We start from the raw sequence: 23,491 nt of genomic DNA on the forward strand, positions 1-23,491 counted from the left end.
TTCATATGCGATTGTTCAATGTTACTCCATGTAACTCGCTCTATTACCGTAGTGACTACTGCAATGATGTATTTCCCATTGCCCGTCAGTTCAACTAGAGCAAGTCCAAAGAAAACGGATAAAATATATTGCGTTCGTTCTATCATTTCCGGATTATTGAGCAACAACGCCATGTATGGTCACATATACAAGCTCTTGATCTTGTAAGTTTCTAGGTAGATCGGCCCCTTTTCGACCTTTAGGAAACAGTTACGTTGTATATGTAGGAACAATCTAACTGACAACGAGTACCAGTAAAATTTCTATTGCTTCCAACCATGGCGATCTAAAAGGAACAAATCCCGATCAGATGTGAAAGTAGAGTATTTACGCCGTCGTCCAATGGATTAATTAGCACATTATATCTGTTTAACTGTTGAAATATTACCAGAGTCCTAAAATAATGCTTAAGACTCTATGACCTGACTCTAAGTGTTCTTCTAAGGACACTTATATTGCCTGATTGGTACATTGTGAATATTGGCCCAAGACTGATAGCTTTGTGCTTGTTGAGAAGTTCATTACGCAATTTCTCTCACAAGTATTCGTAAGTTCCCCGTTTTGTTGTCAATTTTAATTCCCGGCAAGTTTATTATTATTGACTTGTTAAACTCTGCACGATAGTGTATGGTTTGCCAAATAGGTCAGTGTCCTTTTACAGACCACGATGGCTAGCTCACTAACAACCTTGAAAGAATATCTTTCCCCAATTTCATCGAAAACATACTTTGCATGTTTGTGATTACTTCAAAGACTAACTTAAAATATTCATGTTTCAAAGCATACAGATCCCGATGCGTTCTTTGTCTGCGACCTGCGGGACATAGCCAAGAAGGTCAACCTCTGGCAAGAATGTCTGCCAAGAATCGAGCCCTTTTACGGTTAGCTACTTTGCTTTTTTTTCGCTGAAAATCACGATATCTTTTATATTGCGATAGAAATTATACAGACACTTCGAACGCACTTGCGCCATAGCCGTCACCATCGCCGTGCGTTCCGGTATAAAGTCCAAGTGCGAGGACAATGAGCGTAACGCGATGATGCGCTCCCGGTCCAAATGCCAGCATGCGAGGACGATCAGACGTGAATGCTGACTTGATGCGCGCCGCCCGCCACAAGCAGCCACCTGTCCGGTCGTGGCTGCTTGTGGCGGTCACGCAGTCGAGCGCATACGTGGCCCGCGCCATACCTTCGAGACTGTCTGTCGCGAGTGCCAGGACATAGTGCAAGGGCAAATGTTTAGTAAGTTCATGCGCACTGTCCTTCTACATGCGCGGATGATTAGCTGAAGGTCGTAATCGGATTTTTGGAGACGGGGCACAACTGAAATTGTGAAGCGCGCCGTCGCGCGAAATGTGCGGTTTGGGACAAGCACACGTGCTGCCAGCTAGCTGTCTGCGCTCCTTATTATACTAGCGTTGTCAGAGCGAGTGCTCGCGTCATGGACTGAGGGCTTTTCATGTTTGTGCGCGAGTAGCTCCATGCCGGTTCCCTTTGGGATCAAGCACGCGCATTCCCAGCTGCCTGTGCTCCTTTTGATGCTAGCGCTGTGACAGCGAGTGCTCGCATCATCGACTCAAAAGTCTTCATGCTCGTGTGCGAGTAGCACCTTGCCGGTTCACTTAGTAAGCGAAGGTTTGGTGCAATTCATACTGCCTACAGAAATACACACCTTAATTTGTTTAGTTGTGAAATACTTCCCAATCGCTATAAATACTCCACCTTTCCGAGCGTAGCTGGCCCGTTTCTTTTGTTGACTCTGGAGGCCTTAAATCTACAAACGAAAAGGCTCCGGAAAGATATATATGATCTTTTTCCACTATGTGGGTGGGCAAACCTCTGAGTGGAAGCACGAAATATGGTACATTCTGCGACCCTTAGAGTTTCGGTGCTCTGCGTAGAAACAGAGCCACGAAGCCCTGTTAACTCTTAGAATTGGGAATTGCACCTAGCCATTTTTGCTTAGCGCTTGCAATTTAGCAGCCTACAAAAAATGAACGCGATTGCGCAATTTCTGAGAAAGGTGTAAGGCCGAAATTTCAAGAAATGTACGCTCCCTCTCATTCTCAAAGCTGCCAGTCTATTGGCCAGCGAAGACGATGTCGTAGGTCTCGCCGCTCACCGTGTCTGTAGGACGTAAAAGACCAGAAGCAACCAAATCAAAGCAAGCATTCCAGTGAAAAACCAGGCAATGCAAAGGCACCGTACGATGGCCGGGGCGGATTTGCTATGGAGGCAGAGAAAAAAAAATTGCGATGGAGCTTCTAGCCTAGGAGTGACATAGTTCCCTGCTAGAGCGTGGAGAAAGGCTGGAGGGGGAGGAGGGCAGGGATATTTTGTTTCAAGAAATGCAGTGTGCCCTGGTTTTCTTATTCAAATTCATCTGCAGCTATCAAGTCCTGTCGAGACCCTGTAGTATTGAACGTCCTCAACAATCTAAGCGTCGGCTTCGACTGCGGCAACAAGGTATGCAATAATGAGTATGACGACCCTCCCATTCGTTTCATTGCGAATAAGTACACTTGTTTCAAATAGTAGGAAGCACAATTGCTGTAAACATTTACTCCATTTGGTTCTTAAGGAATTGCTTTTAAATGGAGAGCGATCACCTGTTAAGAAGTGTCGAATTAAAAAAATGTAGTTATATTTATTTATTTGGTTAATCCATCTATCATTATTCATTTCGAAGCTATTAGTTATCACATTGACACTGGGAAGAGGTGTGCTGAAAAATATTGTCTCAGAATACTTCGTTCACTTTACTTAGTAATCTTTGAAGGTGCTTGGTAAAACTGGTGTTTATATATGCAAATACGTAGATCAAGTTAGTAAAATGCAGCAATTATAGCAGACAGCATCAGAATAATGAAATGGGGACGGGAAGAGTTGTTTAGGTGCTTCATTTATTTATTTTTTTCGCTTCTACTTTACTGTACACTGCTAAATAGCAAAATTCATTAGCATAGTGCCGGAACCTTCAGTGCGTGATAAGCGGCAGTACATGTGCTATGACCTCCTTTTTCATGCGCAGCTGAGCTATCCCATCACCGATAAGCACAACTTCCTACAAGCAGAGAGTTCACTTGTGGCAGCTAGTGCTTTCATGTTGGCTCGCGTCATATAATTTGAGCTGCTCTAATTTCTTTTTTGTTTGCTACATTTGCCATCTAAAGGCAGCTTGACATAGATAAACTGTAGTCTTCAATTTATGAAACAATGAACAAGCATTAATTAAAGCGAAGAGAGTCTAAGATACTGATGGCCAACGTTTGCTATAGCTGTTTTCATTGATATCTATTATATACTGTTAAACACTATGAGGCACAATTTGGAATAGATTACCCACGTAAATGCCTAAAGGGGGTCGTTAAACCAAACAGGTAACAAAGCCTTCGTATGGGTGTTGTCAAACGAAAAAAACTGCCCAATGATGAGTTTTACAGAATATAACGCAAAATTTTGGTCTTCCATCAGAAATGATCGTGATTTTTCCCTCTAGATATTCGATTATCATTTATATTAGGATATTTTGGAGCGCCAATAAACATTATTGCATTCTTTATCTGCTTCACTTTCATTTTTAACATAGAAGTGCTACATACGAAAAATTACGCAAGAAACGGACGTGTTGGGGCCGTATAACGTGAAACTATTCCAATATGTTTTTATTCCAATCTGCTGACGTCAAATTTGCGTAACCGCCGACGCAAGAACATCGGGCGGTCACCCGCAGAGTTGTCTGAACCAACCAATCAAGAGAGAGAGAGAGAGGAGAGTTCAGGAAAGGCAGGGATGTTAACCAGTCAATAGTCTGGTTGGCTACCCTACACTGGGGGATGGGAGAAGGGGAAGAGAAAGAAGGGAGAGAGAAGGTGTAGATACGTGTACGGACAGCAATTCAGTTAGAACCAATCAAATGCTCCCCTTGTTCATAGGAGGTCACTTTTATTTGCTTGAAAAACGAATAACGTTGCCTGCACTGAGCGGCTTCTCTTACCTAATTGGCTCACAAGAGGCGAGGAGCATGCTCAAGGGGAGATAGATTCAATGGGGCCGAGACACTGCACTGAATATCGATAACCAGATGAAGATAACCGATGATGCCGACGTCTGCGATTGGTCTGCTTTCTCTTAGTTTGCGGTGGCTTGCCGACAATCGCGGCGGCATACAACGGAAGTTTAAGAATGACGCTAAAACGGATCCTCAGCAAAGAAGAGTTGCCAGAAACGAGGTTGTAAACCTGCCGAAGGTTCTCGAAAACGTTACACAGCCACGCAAAAAGTTTTATTACACCCAAATAAACCCATGCTCTCCGACAGGGGCGAGTAACCATTCCCGGAGCGATCGGCGACAGCCATCTTTTATTCCTTTCGGAACGGAGCAGCCTGCAGCTATTCAGAGAAAAGTCCATTTTTGTTCGGCATATAATGCATCTTTAACGCGTACACGTCACGTTGACGCGGTAAGCTTTTGCAGTTTTGGGATGTCGCGTGAGAGGCAGGTGAAGTGGGTGCATCCCGAAAGCTTTTGACCAATAGCCGAGGACCAATGGCGAAAAGGAGTCGAATCAGAAATAACTATTTTTGTTTTGTTCGGACAAATTATCCGTAATCAGTGTGTACACGTCATATCAGATGGGGAGCTATCGCAGTTTTCGTGACGTCACGTGACAGACAGATTAATTGGGAGTGGTCCCAAAATGTTTTTGACCAATCGCGGTGGGCTGATTGCAGAAATGGAACACAAAAGTTTGGAATAGTTTTACGTTATATCGCCCTTGGAATCTACGCCTTAGCCCAGAAGCGCACGTTGACTAACCGCGATGCACAAAATTGTTGGCTTTCAACCTACGCAGCACACAACCTTGTGCAACGCTTATGTTTATGCGCCACAAAGGTGACAACTTTAACCTCATGCGATTTTAATGTTTATGCATTACAAAATTCTTAATCTAAGCTGAAATGTAACAAAATCAGGTAAATTCACAGTGTGATACATCTAAGCAGTGATGCCACCTGGACGAAGGTCATATATGATGCTTGCTGACATAAGCATTTCAATTACAGGCATATGTGCACTGAAGTGCAACATATCTCTAGATGCATTCAAGTATTCTGTATTTCTTCCATTACATTGCCCCACTGCCTCTCTGGAGGATTGGCCAAGAATAAACTCGGTATGGGCCCGGTGGCACATATCGAATGGTTAAATCAAAGAAAATCCGGTAAATCGAAGAATCCGTTGAGCATGATGCATGCGCTATTCACTTGTGAGACCGGTGTGCTTTAGAGACACCTTTAGCCGACAATATATGTTCAGCCTTTAGGCAGGTATTTTTGTTTCAATACGCACAACAGAGGTGCGCTTAATGTCACTGCATCGCCGGCGAGCATACAGGAGCTGTATAGTAGCTTTTTTGTTAGTTCTGCATTCAGTGGAAGAAGAACGTTCTTATACATAACTAGTAATATATTCTTCAATATACGAACCGACGCAGCAGTACACATCAGTAGCGGCCACCCGAAACCTAGTAGGTAGGCAAAGCAAGCTTCAAATAAAGAAAAGAATAATATTCTTTCTAGCTCTACTTGACATCGCCACAATCTATAGGCAGATGTCAGTAAATGTTCCATTAAGAGGAAGATTTAGCTCGGGACCAAGTCCGACGCGGCCTATTCAAATAGATGTAAAACGCAAAAACGTTTTTCTGAGATAATCCCTGGACCGATTTTAATGAAATTTGTTGCATTTGAGAGAGAAAGTTAAATTCTATCGACTGTTGCAAGCGGAATTTCGATTTATGGCTTGAATATTGTTAAAAAGATTTTCAAGTAGTCTATCGTTTGAAAAAAATTGAAGCACGAAGTTTACAAATTCATAGCTCTGCATCAAGAACAGATATCGCGTTTCTGTAAGCAGCATTCATTAGATCATTCAAAACCGACAAATTCGTTATGTCATTTTACATCTTACGGGAATCTGTTACGTTGTTTACAAGGGTTCTGCAAAAGCTGTATTTGCACATCACAATTTTTTTTCATATTCATGTGTAACATATCAATTTTGTCCGCTTTAGATGTACTATTAGAGTCAATTCCCAGAACTGTGTTATCATATTTCTTTGTTTAGTTACAGAGATGTAAACTTGATAGTTTTGTTTTCTGAAAATTTCCAATTTTTGCCAATCTTTAACAAAAATTGACGACCTAAATCGAAAATTCGACACCAACAGTCACTAGGTTCTAAGTTTTTCTTTTAAATGCAACAGCCCTCGTCAAATTTGGTGGAGTGGTTGCCGGGAGAAACGAATTCTTTTTTTACATGAATTTACATGAAGAGGAAGCTTTAGCTCGGGTGCTCCAATCTAAATACATGTAAGAGGAGAATTCATTTTAAGAGGAAACTTTAGCTCGGGTGCTCCTATCTAAATACATGTAAAAGGAGAATTCGTTTTTCCCGACAACCACTGCACCAAATTTGACGAGGTTTGTTGCATTTAAAAGAAAAAACTTGAAATCTAGTGACTGTTGTTTCGAATTTTCGAGTTAGGTTGTCAATTTTTTATTAAAAATTGGCAAAAATCAAAAATTTTCAAAAAACGGAAGTATCAAGTTTACAACTCTGTAACTCAACAACGAAAAATGCTCATACAATTCTGTGAATTGTATCTAATAGTACGTCTAAAGCGGAGAAAATTGATACGTTACACATGAATATAAAAAATTTTGTAATAGGGAAATACAACTTCTGCAGAAACCTTGTAACCTACGTAACAAATTCACGTAAGATGTAAAATGACATATCGAATTTGTCCGCTTTGGATGATCTAATTGATGCCGTTTACACAACCTCGATATCAGTTCTTTATGCACAGCTATAAATTTGTAAACTTCGTGCTTCTACTTTTTCAAACGATCAAATATTTGAAGATCTGTTTAAGAAAATTCAAGCCCTAAGTCGAAATTCCGCTTCCAGCAGTCACTAGAATTTAACTTTTCCTCTCAAATGCAACCAATTTCCTTAAAATCGGTCGAGGGATTATCTAATAAAAACGTTTTTGCGTTTTACATGCATTTGAATAGGCCGCGTCGGAGATGGGCCCGAGCTAAAGCTTCCTCTTAATGTCGAAGTTTTAAGCGACAGAGAAAGGCTTTGACAAAGCGATGTTTGGGTTAGTATTATTCATCTCATTCAAAATCCCAGCAACCCAATACAGCACGAAACGATTCTGTGGATAGCGCCTGCCTGTAAACTCTCAAGTCGTCATGACGTTTATGAACTCAGAAAACGTGTGCTTACTGTAAAAATCTACGTGAATATTCTGGAACGTGGAAATCTCCATATGTGTATTGAATGGGGCAATATTAGGTTCATGCATTGGCGCAATCGGTATATGTTGTTCATGTTGTGTAGGAAGCTTGTTTTCTTGCCCTGAGGCAGTTATCTAAAGTAAGGATATCTTTCCCTGTCGTCATTTAATCTATTTCAGTCTGAAATCAGCGCTGTTCTGAACATGGGCGTTTCTCCAGCTCGCATAGTGCTTGCCAACGCTATCAAGGGCTCGTGGGACATTGAATTCGCTCTCAAACATAACGTCACCCTCATGGCATTTGATTCAGTGGAAGAGCTCTCTAAAGTGGAAGGCAAAAACACGAGGTGAGTGAATAAGTGCGCTAAACGAACGCCCCCCCCCCACACACGCGCACGCACACACACACATACACACACACATATGCACACACGCACGCACGCACGCACGCACGCACGCAAACACGCACACCCACACACGCACACGCATACACACACACGCGCACACACACACACACACACACACACACACACACACACACACACACACACACACACACACACACACACACACACACACACACACACACACGCACACGCACACACGCACGCACGCGCACGCGTGCGCGTGCGTGCGTGTGTGCTTCACTCACTGGCCCCTGTGAGTGAAGCCATTTTGTATGCATTCTATCTGCGATCAGTTACCGCGAAAGTTGTCGTCTTAATATCCCGTGTATCACTTTCACGAGTAGTGGGCTCAAGTACACTCCACAATGAAAAAATGCCTGTATACGAAATAGTTTTGTGAATACAAACCTAAGCTTGACGCTGGCTTTTGGCATTGTTTCCTTTTTGCAGAATGAATACATTGAAACGCGGCAAGGTATTATAGCGACAAAACGCTGACGTGTACTACGAACGTCAAATGCTGCGGCAACGGTCCTATGATCATTAAAACAAGTAGCTCTAAACAATCATTTCTATTTATCCAATAATTTTAAGAATAGCACTTCGGTGGCGAAGGAGTTATGGTGGGGAATTAGAGAAATTGCCGCTTTGATGGTCCTTGGTCTACCGCAACAGCTTATGGCGTTCCTGGCACCAGATTACATGTCCGTCGCTTTGTTAGATATTCGCGCCGAAATCCTTTCATTCTGAAAAAAAAAGAATGACCGATGGGAAGCGCCAGCGTCAAGAATAGGCCTGTGTATACAAAGTTTATTTCATGCAACAAAAATTCTACAGGAATGTGGAGGCCTACCTCCAACCAAAGCCTCCCTCCTGACTCAGGCCGCATCCGACGTTTGAGTGTGTCTGGCCGGTTACATCGAATTGTCAAGAATAGCAGTGACCAATGAGCCTCTGCATGCACTGGAAACTTTATCATAACAATCACAGTGATTGTTCAATATTTTACATTTGCTCTCAATAAACCTATAGTACTTTTCACTGGAATAACTGAAGTTTATTTGCATGAGAAATCACTTGCACAGATTCGTGTTTAATAAAACGAAATATGCCATCGCAAAACTTGATCAGCACACTCAAGGATTTGTTGCGGTGTGGTAAAGATAATGAGGCTGTGACATATTAAAAAAATTGGGCTCCAATCCGTGCTGTGACGGTGGTTGGCCAGAGAAGCTGCAGACATCACCTGATCCGATAGACCAATGGGACGTAGCTTTTAACTGCCGAGCGTTAGCACGACGCCATTGTTCATATCGACGTTGCTGTTCCGTTCATCTTTCATCGTATTCGTGTTGTTCTTCAGGCGTCCTAATTGTGCGTGGCTTGCTTTGGCCAGGAACCACGGCGTCCTGCTTAGCCTGAAGACGACGACGCTGTGCGCATTGACATTGCTGTTCTCGTCTCCGCTCATCATGCTTACGCGGCAGTTCAGGAGTCCTAATTGTGCGTGACGATTACATAGCGCTGTCACAAAACAAGTGAAATCATTTGCCAGTAGGGTTCCTTTTTTACATATGAAAGTGTAGTAACGTAAGTTCTTGCTTCGTACGCTACAGCTGCCGCTACCTGACGACTGCAGGTTACCCAACCGCAATGTTTACCAGGAAATGCTATACGCGAAGCAGAGATTCTTGGTTCCTTTCTTTTCTTTCCCCCGCAAAGCCGTGCCGCTGCTACCACGGATGCGCGGAGGCGAACGCCACCTAGTGGGGCTGCAAGGAACCCAGCTGCGCACACGGTGCGCGCCTTCAGCGGTGATTGCTTGAATTGTCCATCGACGGAGATGAAGAAATCCCGGGATCCTAATCATATAAAACTTCGCTGTAACAACGCCATTGGTGTCGATGACCGTGCTTAGCGAGGGGAAGTGGTATAGGGAGTACAGCCGAGCTAATTTGCTAGGTAATGTCGATATATTTAGTGAATGAACTTTAGAAACGACTTCCCTACTTTTGTGTACCGGATTTCACATAGATGCGACACCTATCAGCCTCATATTTTAACACTCACTTCTAAATCGGTTTTTCTAACTGCGCAGTAATGGTCTTTAAATGTCTTAAATTACCTTTTCGTATGAGTTCACTCCTTGCTTTGTCATTTACAACATTAAGGCACTTCAGTTGTCAGATTCTTGCAACTACTGGGTGCAACAGCTTTCATGTGACACAAAGCACGTTTCTCTTGTCCTACAGGCTGCTGCTCAGAATCCTTGCTGACGAGGAGGGATCAATCCATAAGTTCAACAATAAATTTGGGTGCTCAATCAATGATGCGAAGCGAATTCTGAAGGAAGCCCGGGCGAGAGAGTGCAATGTCGTCGGTGTGTCGTAAGTATTGTTTTTTAGGGTGTCATCATACTTCCACAACATGAAGATCTGAGTTTCTTTATTTGTGCTTATATGCTGTATCAGAATATTTTTCCATTTGTAATCATAAAACAATGACACACGCATTTTCTCATCACATGATAGCAGTCATTCTGTGAGGCAGAACTTGCCTAATTTCTACGATTGCGACCCCTGCGAACGCTGCGGGTACCCTTGCTGCGATAGCTGTGGTCATAACAGTGGCCTAATGAAGCTTTCCGCAAAAGGAGCGGTCCTAGGTGGCAACGGAGGGCACGCCACCTCGGGCGTCGAGCTCGTTTTTCCGCACTTCGGCTCCTATACTGTAGTGTTCGACTTTGTACGTCGTGCTAGAACCATCTCTGTGCTTCTGCTACTGCCGGAGCGAGTCCATGGACTCCGACAGCGACTTCAGCGTCGCGTAAGGCAAATTGTTGCTGTGGAAACACCGCAGGTTGACTAAAGACATAAGTGAGCAAGTCTCCGCAGGACAGCATCCTCCGACTCAAACTATTGGCAATGTGCCTCTCGACAACTCCAAGTATTGGAATTGTGTACACACGCAGATCCTGAATGCCTACCTTGAAGAAAGTGCCACCTGATGAGATAAATGAAGTCTGGTAGAATACCATGAAGAACATCGTAACAATTGAGGCATCGACGGGAGTCACCCCCCCCCCCCCCCAAAAAAAAAAAAAGAAATATTGCCGGAACTCTCTTAAGGGCTATTGTTGTTATTATTGTGGCTGTATATATTTTTTGCGCTTGCGAGATAAACGTCCTCGCTTCTCTTCTTTCGTTAGCTGTACTTATCCATTAAACAGTTTGGTCACAAACTACAGCTATGGTTTGCAGATTAAGGTAGAGGTAGTGACAGCTTGTGCTGCATGCTCAAAGCACCTGCATACACCACTACAAACCACTGTAATACGTTTAACACTGTAGTGCTTGAATCGTTTATTGGGGTGCAATTACACGGACGCTAGAGTTGATTTCATGCCATGGGCACCGTTCGCAGGAAATCTCAGGAACATTTCATTCTTTGTATTTATGTTGTGTCTGTATATGGGAACTTTATAAATAGTATCACTGCATTATATTTGTTATGATCGGCTAGAAACAGTTCATCAATCGGAACGCATTTGTCGGTTAGTAGAAGCCGCCGGCACCGTCATAAAACTGTCAGCATATTCTTAAATTCAGTAGGTTCACACCGAAGGATCACTGATTCTCTCTGTGGTTCTGTTATTTCCACTTGAGGAATGCATCACGTGTTTATTATTTCTCACTGCATTTTACCAGGAAACACAGAACTAAACAGCTTAACTGAAGCGAAATGATTAAGATGAAAAGTGAGTCTCACGAATATGGCGATGTATGCGCGTACGGAGCCTTAATCTAGAGCACCTACGCAATACCCAAGTAGCAAATAGCACACAGTAAAATGTCTGTCAAAACAACAGCTGAACAATTCATGCGAACTATTCTCAAAACCACGCTGCAGAATTCTAGAACCATTATATCGAATTTCATCATGCTGGCCACCTAACGTGATTGAAAGAAGACGATGACATGCCTGCTCGATATTTTCACGCAGGTTTCACGTGGGAAGCGCCTACGAGTTACCCGAGATCTTCAATAAAACAATCGAAAAGGCAAAAGCTGTATTTGAGTTGGCAGAGAGCATGGGGATTTACATGACAGTACTTGACATTGGTGGAGGTTTTCCCGGAGGACTGAGAAAACTTGACAAGTTTGTTATGGTATGTATTCTTCACTGCACGCTTCTCTTCTTTCCATTTGCGGGGTTGTCACAAGCTGCTGTGAGATGCTGGTATCAATGATTCTTGTACTTTCATAACTTTTCCTTTGTTTATTTAGTTCACACGCGGAGGTTACGGTACATTTCATTAAGATTATCTTCCGCGCTAGCGCGCCGCACTCCGCGTTTGTCATGGCCAGTAAAACTACTGACTTTCCAATTTATGTTTACGACGAAATCGGTGAAGCTGATTACTGTTTCGCCAATCGGCAGTCGCAACTAGCAATGCAGCGAGAAAATAACGGGCGAGCGCTTTGACCGAACCATCTAACTGCTGCTCACTTTTACGTGAAACTAAACCTATAAATGGTTGATATGCTGTAAACCTTCCCGTTCGTTTAGTTCATTTACGTTAGAGTGTGGTATTCGCGAAAAACAGCGATTAAACGCCAAATTGTTGCCTGAGCCCTCCTCATCGTCATCCAACATAGGCAAATAATATTCTTCAGTGAAAGAAGGTAGTGTTGAATAACATGTTTATTACATTTTAAACGATACTGTGTTTTTGAACAAACCGTGTGCGACTTCAACCGGTGTTCAGAGTTGATGCAGGAAGTTTTCTCCAGTCCGGATGATTTTTCACAGATGGAGAAATTCCTGTGGTCGTGAAGGACGAGCTTAATGATTACTTCTATCTACATGCAGGTGTGCGAGAATATTCGTTCGGCGACTGATCTTCACTTCCCGCCCTCTAGTGGCGTAAAGCTCATCGCAGAGCCTGGACAGTTTTTCATCACATCATGCTATGCGCTGGTCGTTCAAGTGATTGGAAAAAGGCGCAGAGATATCGTAGTGGATGGTATGTACGTTGCTGACTGTTCATTCCCCTTAGGTGCAAGGTGTGATTGTTATAGCGTTCCCGTGGCAAAATAGCTCCAGTATAGAGACCATTCGATAGTACACTTATTATCGCTGTGCCTCCGGAGCTCAAGAGATGAAGTAAAAGAAGAAAGCTCTAAGCCAGCCTCAGATTTCGCATCGCCTCATCGAGTCAACTTACAGCAGTTGCTTGTACGCGTAAAACATCTTCGTTGAAGGGAGTTATTTGTACGTCTAAAAAGATGTTCGTTGAAGAGAGTCTTTCGAGTTATCAACACCGTGGATGCCTGGTAGCCACGCTTTAGGTATGGTTACCATGGCTCAGCTTTAAAAAATGACCACAAGAATTGCATCATGGGACCCCCTGCTTCCATAATTTAAATGTTTCTGTCAATGTCACTGGTTACGAGAAATGCGTACTCTCTAAATTGCGTAAAGAGGCGATGTTATTGCCATTAATTGGAATTATCTTTCGCCCCCAACCATAACATAGTATCCCTGTGAGAATTAAGAGGGTTGTAGCATCCCATCCGATTCACCGCAATCCCTTGGTTGGGTCAGAACTTTATCATCCATTATATCTTTACCAAATCAGTTCCTAGCCAACCGTCTCCCAAGTACTTAAATAAGTAAGTGACTACAAGGATTTCAAAGTGTATATTTTGTTAACCAGCAGTGAAGGGTAGTGGATTTCGTCCTAACGAACAAATATGTCACAGAAAGCGTATTATGCCCCTGATCTGAAGGTGCTGCTTACGGTGTCAGTACTCTCTGGAAACGGTGTCTTAAATGTATTGAGATAACTTTACCGGCCATGTTTCTGTTCGTCGGCGAAATTGTGTGTGAATTGACGATTCGTAAATTATCAGTATGCCAAAGTGTACTTCACACCATTTATGGACAGATCTCATTTTGTCAAAGTGCGACGCCTGCATGCTTATAAGTGAGTTACCCTTACACTGAAGCACGAAATTGTGTGTAGGAATCAGCCAAGCTCATCAAGACGTGTTCATCAATGAATCTAGAGACAACTGCGTATCGCGCCATATTTACGAGTTCTTGGACGTGGGATACTGGCCACTGCAGGTGAGCATACCACTCCACTTATTTATACTAAAATTTGAGCGCACGACAACAGTAAGCTTCTGGCAAATCTAAACCATCGGTAGACGCTTGAATATAATGTCCAAATCACGTTTCACGCAAATGGATACGCGCTCTTTTCGTGACGCACCAATCGTCAGAATATTTCGTTCACTGTTATAGCAGCTCCGGTGGTTGCTGCCCGTTGCCAGGCCGCGCACGGTACCGCGAGTCGTACTTCGAATGCGATCTGCGACAGGGGACAAAGTGCGCCGAGGGCTGATAGCTTCGCGTACGCTGTGTTTTTGCCGCTTAGTTCGCGCTGATGCGAGAGGCAGTACGAAGGCCAATTTGTTCGCTGCTTCTACCGCGCTTCCTATCTCCAGCGTTTTCGAGCGAGGTATGTTCACGTTTTCTACTGCGCGAGTGTCACCATGCTTACCAATTTAGTAAGCGAATGTTTAAGTTTTTATAGGATGGATAAAACAACTATCTTTACTTCGTATCGCTGTCTACTAATTTGCTATCGCAATCGTTGCGTCGCCTTTCGGGCGAACCTGGGACATTTTTTGTTTGTTTAACAATGTTAAGCATTTGTATCGGTAAAATTTCTTTATGAATTTGAAGACGTAGTTAGTAAAACAAAAGTAATTTTAGCGCTACAATCCGGGGAAATAAGGGGCAAGAGTTCAGGATGGCAAACCACTTGAGGCAGTGCATGCACTGTCGTGCAGTGCCTTTGCCTCGGCCAAGCACCCATGTAGTGACGAGTAGCAACAAACAACATGAAGAATAAGAACTACTTGAAGTTATGAACTTGTGGCAGCGATATTGCACTTCCTGTATATTTATACGTTGTTCGCCTGTAAAGGGAATAAATAAAACAAACAATAGATATGGCAAACATTACGAAGTCTCCAACATGAGCTTGCCGTTGTTCTCGAAAATAAACTGTAATACCACTACGTCATTCAGTAAATACTTTGCTACGCGAGGGAACCTTCGGGCCACTAAATACAGTTAATAGGAAAAGAGGGACCATTCAGCGAGGCTGCGGGAATGAGAATAGAAGCCGTGTTCGTTAACAAAAGAAGAAAGGGCAGCAACCTCAAGCAACACACAGTGGTTTATAGTAGCGTAAGTGAAACTAAGCGGAAGTATATTTTGGCAGCATGGGCAACGGGAGGAACCGAGAGGTAGTTGGGCGGCGGGCCGAGTATGAAAAGGCGACGCGTCGTTGGAACAATTCTGAGACATTTTGGCGGTGTTGACGGCTTATATAGAAAGGAAATTGTAAGCCTTTGGAAATGTCTCTCGAGGTAGTGTCCTTGTTCCAAAAGCGCTGCTCGTGAAGCAGAAAGAATCTGCAGGGTACGTTCAAACCAGTTTTCTCCGTAAAGATTCCAGGAGAACCTTGCATCGTGAACTAGGAAAGTGTATTCTTAAACCGGTCGCTAATGAGGCTAAAAACATATGTTGACGCCTCAAACGAGGAGGGTGTCCCAGCATAACTCTTGTTTCGAAAAAGCGCTACAAGAATGAAACTTACTCCTGTAATTAGGAAAGACCATTTATGGTGGGAGTAACGCATCCTTTTTACAGCTGCTATAGACCAGTGTGTCTTGCTTAACGTTTCTGCACTTTTATTCTTTTGTTAATGACACGGCTTTTATCCCCATTCCCGCTACCTCGTTGAATGGTCTGCCTGTTATGACCACTTCGGTTGGCGATTTTGTCCGCAGCCACCGCTGCCGCCGCTGCCAGTGTCCGTCGCAATTGTCACAAGGCTTCTACTCACTATGGGTGATTGGCTAAGAAATGGTTGGGTTGACTTGAGGAAGAAAGGCTAATTACAAGGATAAAAAATGCTAGATTGAAAAACATGTATGGTATACCTGATAAAATCAAGCAGGGCAGAAAAGCGTTCGTCATCACTCCGTTTAAAAAGGGGTGTCAATAAATCACTATCATACTTGGCAACGTATCGGGCAACTTGTCACGTGAGGCGAGATGTGCGCCACATAGCGTGGACACGTGCTCATTTTGGATTGCAGTTGCATATTATAATACGTGGTAGCATGCCGTGTAGCAGTTGCATAGGTAGCACTACAGCGTAGTTGGCGTTTCCTCTCAAGTATATGGCTCCTACTAACTATGTGGGATTGGCCAAGAAATGGATTGATTGTTTTAGGAATAAAAGGAAGATTAAGGAGATGAATAAAAAATTCTAGAATGAAAATTTTTATAGCATACGTAGTATGAAAATGGCCATGACCTTTATGTTTCCTGCACGTTTCCTTCTTGCACCCTATGTGACCTTTATGTTTCCTTGGGCGCTGAAACGTAAAACTATTCCAAACTATTCTATTCCAATTCTGCAATCAGCCCTCCGCGATTGGTCAAAAACGCCTTTGGACCACCCCCATTTCACCGCGACGTCACGAAAACCGCGCTAGCTCTCCATCTGATATAAATGTGCACACGGATTTTGCATGATTTGACCGAACGAAATAAAAATAGTTATTTCTGATTCGACGCCTCTTCGCCATTAGCCCTCGACTGTTGGTCAAAAGTTTTCGGGCAGCGCCCACTTTCCCTGCCTCTCACGCGACGTCATAAAACCGCAAAAACTCACGCGTCAGAGTGACGTGTAAGCGATTAAGATGCATTAATATGACGAACAAAATTGAATTTGCTTCTGAATAGTCGCAGGCTGCCCCGTTCCGAAAGGAATAAAAGATGGCTGCCGCCGATCGCTCAGGCACTGGCTACTCGCACTTGTCGGAGAGCATGGGTTTGTTTGAGTCTAAAAAAACTTTTTACGTGGCCTTGTAACGTTTTATAGCACTTTCGGCACGTTTACGACCTCGTTGTGCCAACTCTTCTTTACTGAGGATCCGTTTTAGCGTCATTCTTAAGCTTCCGTTGCATGCCGCCGCGATTGTCGACGAGCTACCGCAAGCAAAGTAAGGGAAAGCGGTACAATCGCAGACGCCGGCACCACGCTCTTCATTCGGATATCGGTTTCAGTGCAGTGGCTCGACCATTGGAGCGTGCTCCTCGCCTCTTGTGAGCCAATTAGATAAGACAAGCCGCTCAGTGTAGGCAATGTTATTCGTTTTTCAAGCAAACAAAAGTGACCTCCTATGAACGAGGAGAGGGTTTCATTGGTCTGTTTAGACCACCCTCCGGGTGACCGCCCGATGCTTGCGTCGGCGGTTATGGAATAGTTTGAATGGTTATGGAACATACTGGAATAGTTTTACGTTTAGGGCCCTAGGATGCGATGGGTAAAGGTGAAGTGCCCGCGGCTTATGGCTGCGGTAGTAGGAGCCATATTATTAAAATACGTCCGCTCATCGTGGGATTCAACGCATTGTCACTGTGTCATGTGGACCGACTCAACGATCACACTGAGCTGGATCTGGGGTGGCCGTAACAAGTTGGGTCAGTTTGTAAGGCACAGAGGGACTTAAATCGCAGCATGTGCTGACCCACTGCTATGGCGTTACTGCCCAGGAGAAGACAACTTGTCAGATTTATTGACCAGGAGCGTATGTTTAAAGTATCTACGTACATGTGGAGGGGACCTGAATGGTTATCCCAGCCAAGATGGAGCTGGACTACAGACTCGGACATGAGCACAACGATCTACGAAGAGTCAGAGTGTGACACGCAACATGTATTTCTTCAAGCGCCGAGAATCGTGGACACCCTGATTGACTTATGGGAGTTTGGCAACCTACAGAAGCTCCTGCGCGTCACCGCCTGGGTATTTCGATTTGTGGATCGATGCCGTCGTATTCAAACGTCGCTCGGTGGAACTATTTTGACAGAGGAGCTAAACAAGGCTGAAATGTTCTGGATTTGTCGTGTCCAGCTCGAAGTATCCACGAATGACATTGAACACCTTCGGTTTAGAGCCACTGTCCAGAAACAGTCCGTACTGCGCGATCTCCACCCTTACTTTGATCACAGCGGGCAGCTTCGACTTGGCGGCCGACTTGAAAGAGTGGACACTACGTATGACGAAAAGCACCCGGTTATTCTACCGGAAAGGCATCCTTTCACTGCCTTAGTTGTTACTGAGGCTTACTGTAACCTTTTACATGGCGGCGTGGCAAGCACTATGATGCAGATTCGACACCGTTACTGGGTTATACGTGCTCGACAAGAAGTTAAACGGATCATCAATGCATGCATTCTCTGCAAGTAATACAACGGCAAACCTGTAAAGGGGCAATTTGCGCCAATGACTGAAGACAGGCTTCTCACATCACGGCCGCTTGAAATTGTGGGATTAGACTTTGCAGGCTCACTATATGTAAACAACATGAGAGTGATGGAGTTACAAAGCTTACATTCTGTTGTTATGTGCGACCACGAGAGCAGTACACCTTGAATGGATGAGTGGAATCTCTACAAGCTCCTGCTCCCTAGCGTTAGGTAGTTTTTTCGCTCGTAGAGTAGTGCCCGCAACACTGTACTCCGTCAATGCTCTCGCATTTAAGAGAGCATCGCGAGACCTATCCTATGGGACATTTGGAGCACCATGAAGAGCTCTCCATTTGCATCTCTGATCTTGACGCATCGCATAGAATGGAAATTTATTATGCCAGGTGCGCCTTGGTGGGGTGGCTGGTGGGAGACTTATCCGATCAGTCAAGTAATCTTTACGCAAAGTGCTGGGAAAGAGCAAGCTCAAGAGCGAACAAACTGACGGCGGTTATCAATTGAAGACCCCTAAAATATACGTATACGGACGCTAGAGAGCCCTCTCCACTATGTCCTGCTCATTTTCTGGTCGCGAGCTCATTTCTTGCCTCTCCAGAGCGAACCAACCGTGACGACGAAGCTCGAAGTGCACAGGCTACGTGAAGTGACCTCAGCAAGAAGTTGCGATACCGTCAGAAGCTCGTGGACCACCTGTGGATACGATGGAAGAAAGAATACCTCCTCTAGCTTCGGCAGTGTTAAAATCTTGGTAAGTGCTACTTGAGACTTCGCTACTATTAGTGACGTAGCTGTATTTCCGCTGTCAATTGTTCTCAAACAGGCACATGCTCCATAAGCCTTCAGGCTGTCATGGCGTCGACGAATATACGCAGCTCTGACTTCTCGACCGCTCCATATAGCCCATCTCTCACGCAGCGCGGAATCTTGATAAAGCCAAGCTGAATTACGTCTGCGCACCATGCTGTCTGGGGAAGAAGCGCCGAGCAGTGCAGACGTGGAAGCATCGGCTCAGTCTTTTTTTTTTCCATGCTCCGCTCGCCAATTTTCAGAGTACAACGAAAAGACGCATACCACTGAATCCGCGAAGCGACGGCGAATCGACTGACACAAAGATTCGAGGGGGGGGGGGGGCTTGTGTTTTCACAATTTTACGGAACCTTTTCTGCTCCTAGACGCCGAGTTGAGCTTAGCGGAGCTAAGCTTAGTAAGGAGTAGGGCCTCTGTTGGGCCTAGTAAGCCCACCTGCCCGCAGGTATGGCGGATACAAAGATAGAAGATGAAGATTTCGCTGAAAATGAAGGAAACAATGCTCAGGATGACTTCGGCTGGCAAGTAGTGGCTGGCCGAAGATCACGAGCTAGCACAAAGGCTGTGGATGAGGAGAGCACATTGCCACGTAATCAGCGAGAGCATGACGTCAAGGAAACCGCCGTCGGTGGAATGGTTAAGAATCGGATTATCAAAGCTTCGAGGATGCCTCAACTGCCTGAGGCGCACAGAAAGATCATTATACGGCCTCGAGGGGGGCTCAATTTGAACAAGGTGAACCCCACCACGATTGGTTCTGCAGTCATCGAGGCGTCCAGCCTAACGGAAGAGGAGACCCGTCCAACTGTGAATAACCTTGGAATGTCACTCACTTTTAATGACTTCCGTACAGTATAATAAAAAAAGCACGTGATAGTTAAAATGACGGGAAATCGGACGGATGAGAAAATTATGTGTCTTTCTATGCGTTGCCATGCAACTACGCTCTGTTTGGATGTAATCCAGTAACATATTCATTGTTACTGCGCTCTGTACTGCACACGTTAGAGGGGACACGATGAACAATGACTGGGAATGAATACACAAACTGACAGTAAGAAGTGCAAACTACCAACTGGTTTATTTTCAGATCAGATAACATATTTAAGTAAACACAACGATGCTCTGTGTCTGCTTGAACAAAGTTGGGAAGGAAATTAACATATGCTTTCAGATGACGTCCTCCAATTAGTTGCTCGCTATTTGTTAAAGTTTCCCACATATATGCGGTCTCACGCACGTATGTGATTTCTGCGTCAGTAAGCACACCTGAAGGCGTTCTTGCAGGTTGTGGCACTTGAGATTGCGCTATTGAAAGGTCTGATGACTCTTTCACGCGGAGGGGTGCGCATCGCACAATGTTTGCGTATTCAAAGCAGCACACTATTAATTTATGAGAGGAGCCTTAAGGTGCAGTGGACTTTCACATTTATTGTGGGAACTGCATGTTGATATGTGTACTTGCTTAGCTTGCTCGGATGAACCCTTTTCACCGGCTAACGAATGTTAAACGTAATTGTTCAGTTTTGTGAGTGTTATCAACAGTTCTATATATCCATTGCCTATGCTCACCGAACCTTGTGTAATCTGATGCGTGATACGAATTGTGTAGTACATTCTGCAAGCCTTGCGGGGACCAGGTATTACACTCGAACCTTCGACGAGTCGTGTATAAAAACCGACGCGATTGACCAGCAGATTAGATTCTGACGATCGCCGACTGTGCTGTCCGCTATCGTTGTGTTTTGAGCGTATCATGTTTTTCTGGGCGTATGTTCGCCCAAGATAAAGCTAGTTTGCCAATATACAGTTCTTGCCTGTTGCGTTCTTCGTGGTGACTACAACGTGACAATATGATTAATTGACACAAGTGCACAGCAAGTTTAGTTAAATCATGAAAATTAATTGAGTACAATATTATCATCTTCTCATTGCTATTGGATATACAGGAGCCACTGGAGAGACCGCACGACCAGATGTCCACTATTTGGGGAGGCACCTGCAACCCAATGGACTGCATAGAGAAGTCGAAGCCGCTATTCGATGTTCGCGTTGGCGAGTGGTTACTTATGGACAACACCGGTGCGTACGCACTGAACAACGCCACAGGATTCAACGGCGTGCCATTCCCGGCGGTGCATTATATCGTGCCGCAAGACAGCGTTAGCTTTGTGCGCCGCATACTCGACGCTTCGCCTTTAATCAGTGGCTACAGCCAGCCCGAAAACGCGCTGAAGAAAGCGCTCCTGGATCTTTGGAAAGCAGAAGCTGCCAAACGCAACTCGCGGATTACGGCGCCGCCAAGTGCGGCCGGAGGTACTTGAAGTTATTAAAAAATAAGTACATTAGCAGTCTTTGCTCAAATTAGGAATCCATCCTTTTGCACACTTTTTCATATAGCGGCACGGAATTAAACAACTTTTTGCAGTGTTCGCACTCAAAGTACCAAGACTGAGACATGACTGCATGGGGAGTCATTTCTTAAAGAAACTTAAATAACTCTTGTCAGTGTTCGCGCTCAAGGTGCCACGACTGAGACACGACTGCATGGGGAGTCATTTCTTAAAGAAACTAAAAGAGGCGCGAAAATAAGTGTCGGCTATATAGCATTTTACCAGCCTTTCTCTAGTAGAAGAAATGCAGCGGTGTGCTCATGGATGCTATAGGAGAGCACACACGCATTTGCTGTTATTTCGGGTTGAGCGGGAATTCAGTTGTGGGGGGATGAGGATGCAGGATAAATGCCATTTGCATGTTTCCTATTGCACATATGTCTTCTAGTGCACGGCCTTCCTAGCTTTCAAACACCGAACCAATGGTGGTTTTTCTTTTTCTCAATAATGAAAGGAAACAAAATGAGACACTGCGCAGGTCATAGAAGTTGCAACACTAGTGATAAGCAAGGTAGCACTGCATTTCGGATGCATATTAGTACGTTTACTGAACGGTTGTTCCATATATATATATATCTTGCGACTGTTCATGTCGGTTTACTCACCAGTCACCTTCACCCATAAAAAGATACCGTACTCGTGGCGCCTGCGGCAAGAAGGATGTTCCACGGGGGCCGCCAAGATTTGTGAGCGCTGGCGCTGGCTGACACTCCCAGGGTTCTAGCAGTAAAACATAAATGCCCAAGAAAGTGGATGGCAGAGAGAAACTGCTGCTCACAAGCTCGGCTGCGACTGAGAGCAACGAAGTCACTACTAGCGCAGCCGATCGCGAGCCTCTTCCTTTTCCTTCGCGCCTGCGCATGGGGTTGCGCCGGAGGAGTTTTTGGTGTGCTGACGACAGACAGGATGGACAAATCGGCGAGCTACATACAGCTTCGCTGTCAAAGAAAATGCGCGACAATGCGTTCGCGCGCAAGGTATTGTAGCGTTCGGAAACGTAAATCTGGTTATCTATAGTATGCGGTGAATTTTACTGACTTTTGGAGGTATTGATTTGCTCCTGATAGAAATGCGGCCTGGACGCTGCTGCCGCGTCATGGGACGAGCATGGTCCCCTGTTATGAGCTCGATTAGTTCTGTATGCGACAAGGATTATGTTTGAGATAACTGCTATCTCTGGCGCACTAACGTGCTTACACTAGCGCGCGGATTTTATTAAGATAGAAATTATATGGACACTCCAGGCGAATTTCGGCCGTCGTCGCCGGCATCGCACTGATGTTCCGCGTAAAGTCGAAGGGCGATAACATTGTCTCCGCGCGCCGTACAGTGTATGTGCGAGTGAAAACGTGCGAGGGTGAGCCGACTATGGTGGCTGAATCCCGCACGCGCAAGATTAGAATGCAGGGAGGAAGCACGCCATGTTCCGTCGCGCGCAGGAAACCGGGAGGAGGAAACAGAGGGAGGGGGGGCGCTTCAGTATGGCCGCGGCTGCATATAGCTAAAGCCCCTTAAACTTCGTAAAGTAGTGCCACGCTTTGAAGAACGCCGCCTCCTCCTCCAGCGCTCTGGCCAAAGCCGACGCCGCGTCGCTATTGGCCTAATGGCATCACGTGGCCCCTTGCGCCGGCTTCGTTTGTTTACAGTCGCGCTTCAGTGCCATCTTTGCTCGAGAAGCGGCGCTTGTTGACGGCATTCCTTCCGTTCCTATTCTGTGTTGTTTTGATCTTGTGAACGCCTTGAAGGATGTTTTGTGGCAAGTGCGACGTCGCTTCACGTCATTTTCAGTTACCATGACCTGCTGCGCGTTTGGATGCCAATATAGTTTTAGCAAAGGAAAGAATATGTTCGCGATACCGTCCGGTAAGCGCAACGCGTTAAGAAGAAAGACATGGCATCACTGAATCGGGAGGGAGAACTTCCGACCAACTTCCTCCGCGCGACTATGTGATGTAAGTTGTGGCTCTCTCAGAGTATTGTATGTGCCAGGCTTGCGTATTGTGCTGCAGGCAATAACGTAGTAGATATTGCACAGTTCACTGTGCATGTTGTCATTTGTACGCAACGTCTGCTTTGCTTATATGCGCACTACGTGGTCGTGTTAGTCATATTTGGTGCGCTTAATCGTTTTGAACGCCAACCGGCTTGAGTTCGCGGGCACGCGAGGTTG

At 44.8% G+C, this 23,491-nt stretch overlaps 1 protein-coding gene across 2 annotated transcripts in view; it reads left to right on the plus strand.

Annotated features, from left to right (window-relative positions):
• Positions 1-21,362, plus strand: part of LOC142572404 (ornithine decarboxylase-like) — a 79,913-nt gene extending 58,551 nt beyond the window's left edge. Inside the window, exons 4-11 of one of the 2 annotated variants that reach the window (XM_075681497.1) lie at positions 821-920; positions 2,429-2,505; positions 7,530-7,696; positions 10,009-10,143; positions 11,759-11,924; positions 12,629-12,782; positions 13,785-13,888; positions 20,878-21,362. In XM_075681497.1, coding sequence (XP_075537612.1) covers positions 821-920; positions 2,429-2,505; positions 7,530-7,696; positions 10,009-10,143; positions 11,759-11,924; positions 12,629-12,782; positions 13,785-13,888; positions 20,878-21,252 — 1,278 coding nt within the window. In that variant the 3' untranslated portion in view covers positions 21,253-21,362. The remainder of the gene's footprint in view (positions 1-820; positions 921-2,428; positions 2,506-7,529; positions 7,697-10,008; positions 10,144-11,758; positions 11,925-12,628; positions 12,783-13,784; positions 13,889-20,877) is intronic. The other variant, XM_075681498.1, reaches the window with a different exon arrangement.
• The last annotated feature ends 2,129 nt before the right edge of the window (positions 21,363-23,491 follow it).

Source organism: Dermacentor variabilis, chromosome 2 (assembly GCF_050947875.1).
Source record: "Dermacentor variabilis isolate Ectoservices chromosome 2, ASM5094787v1, whole genome shotgun sequence".
Lineage (NCBI taxonomy): Eukaryota > Metazoa > Arthropoda > Arachnida > Ixodida > Ixodidae > Dermacentor > Dermacentor variabilis.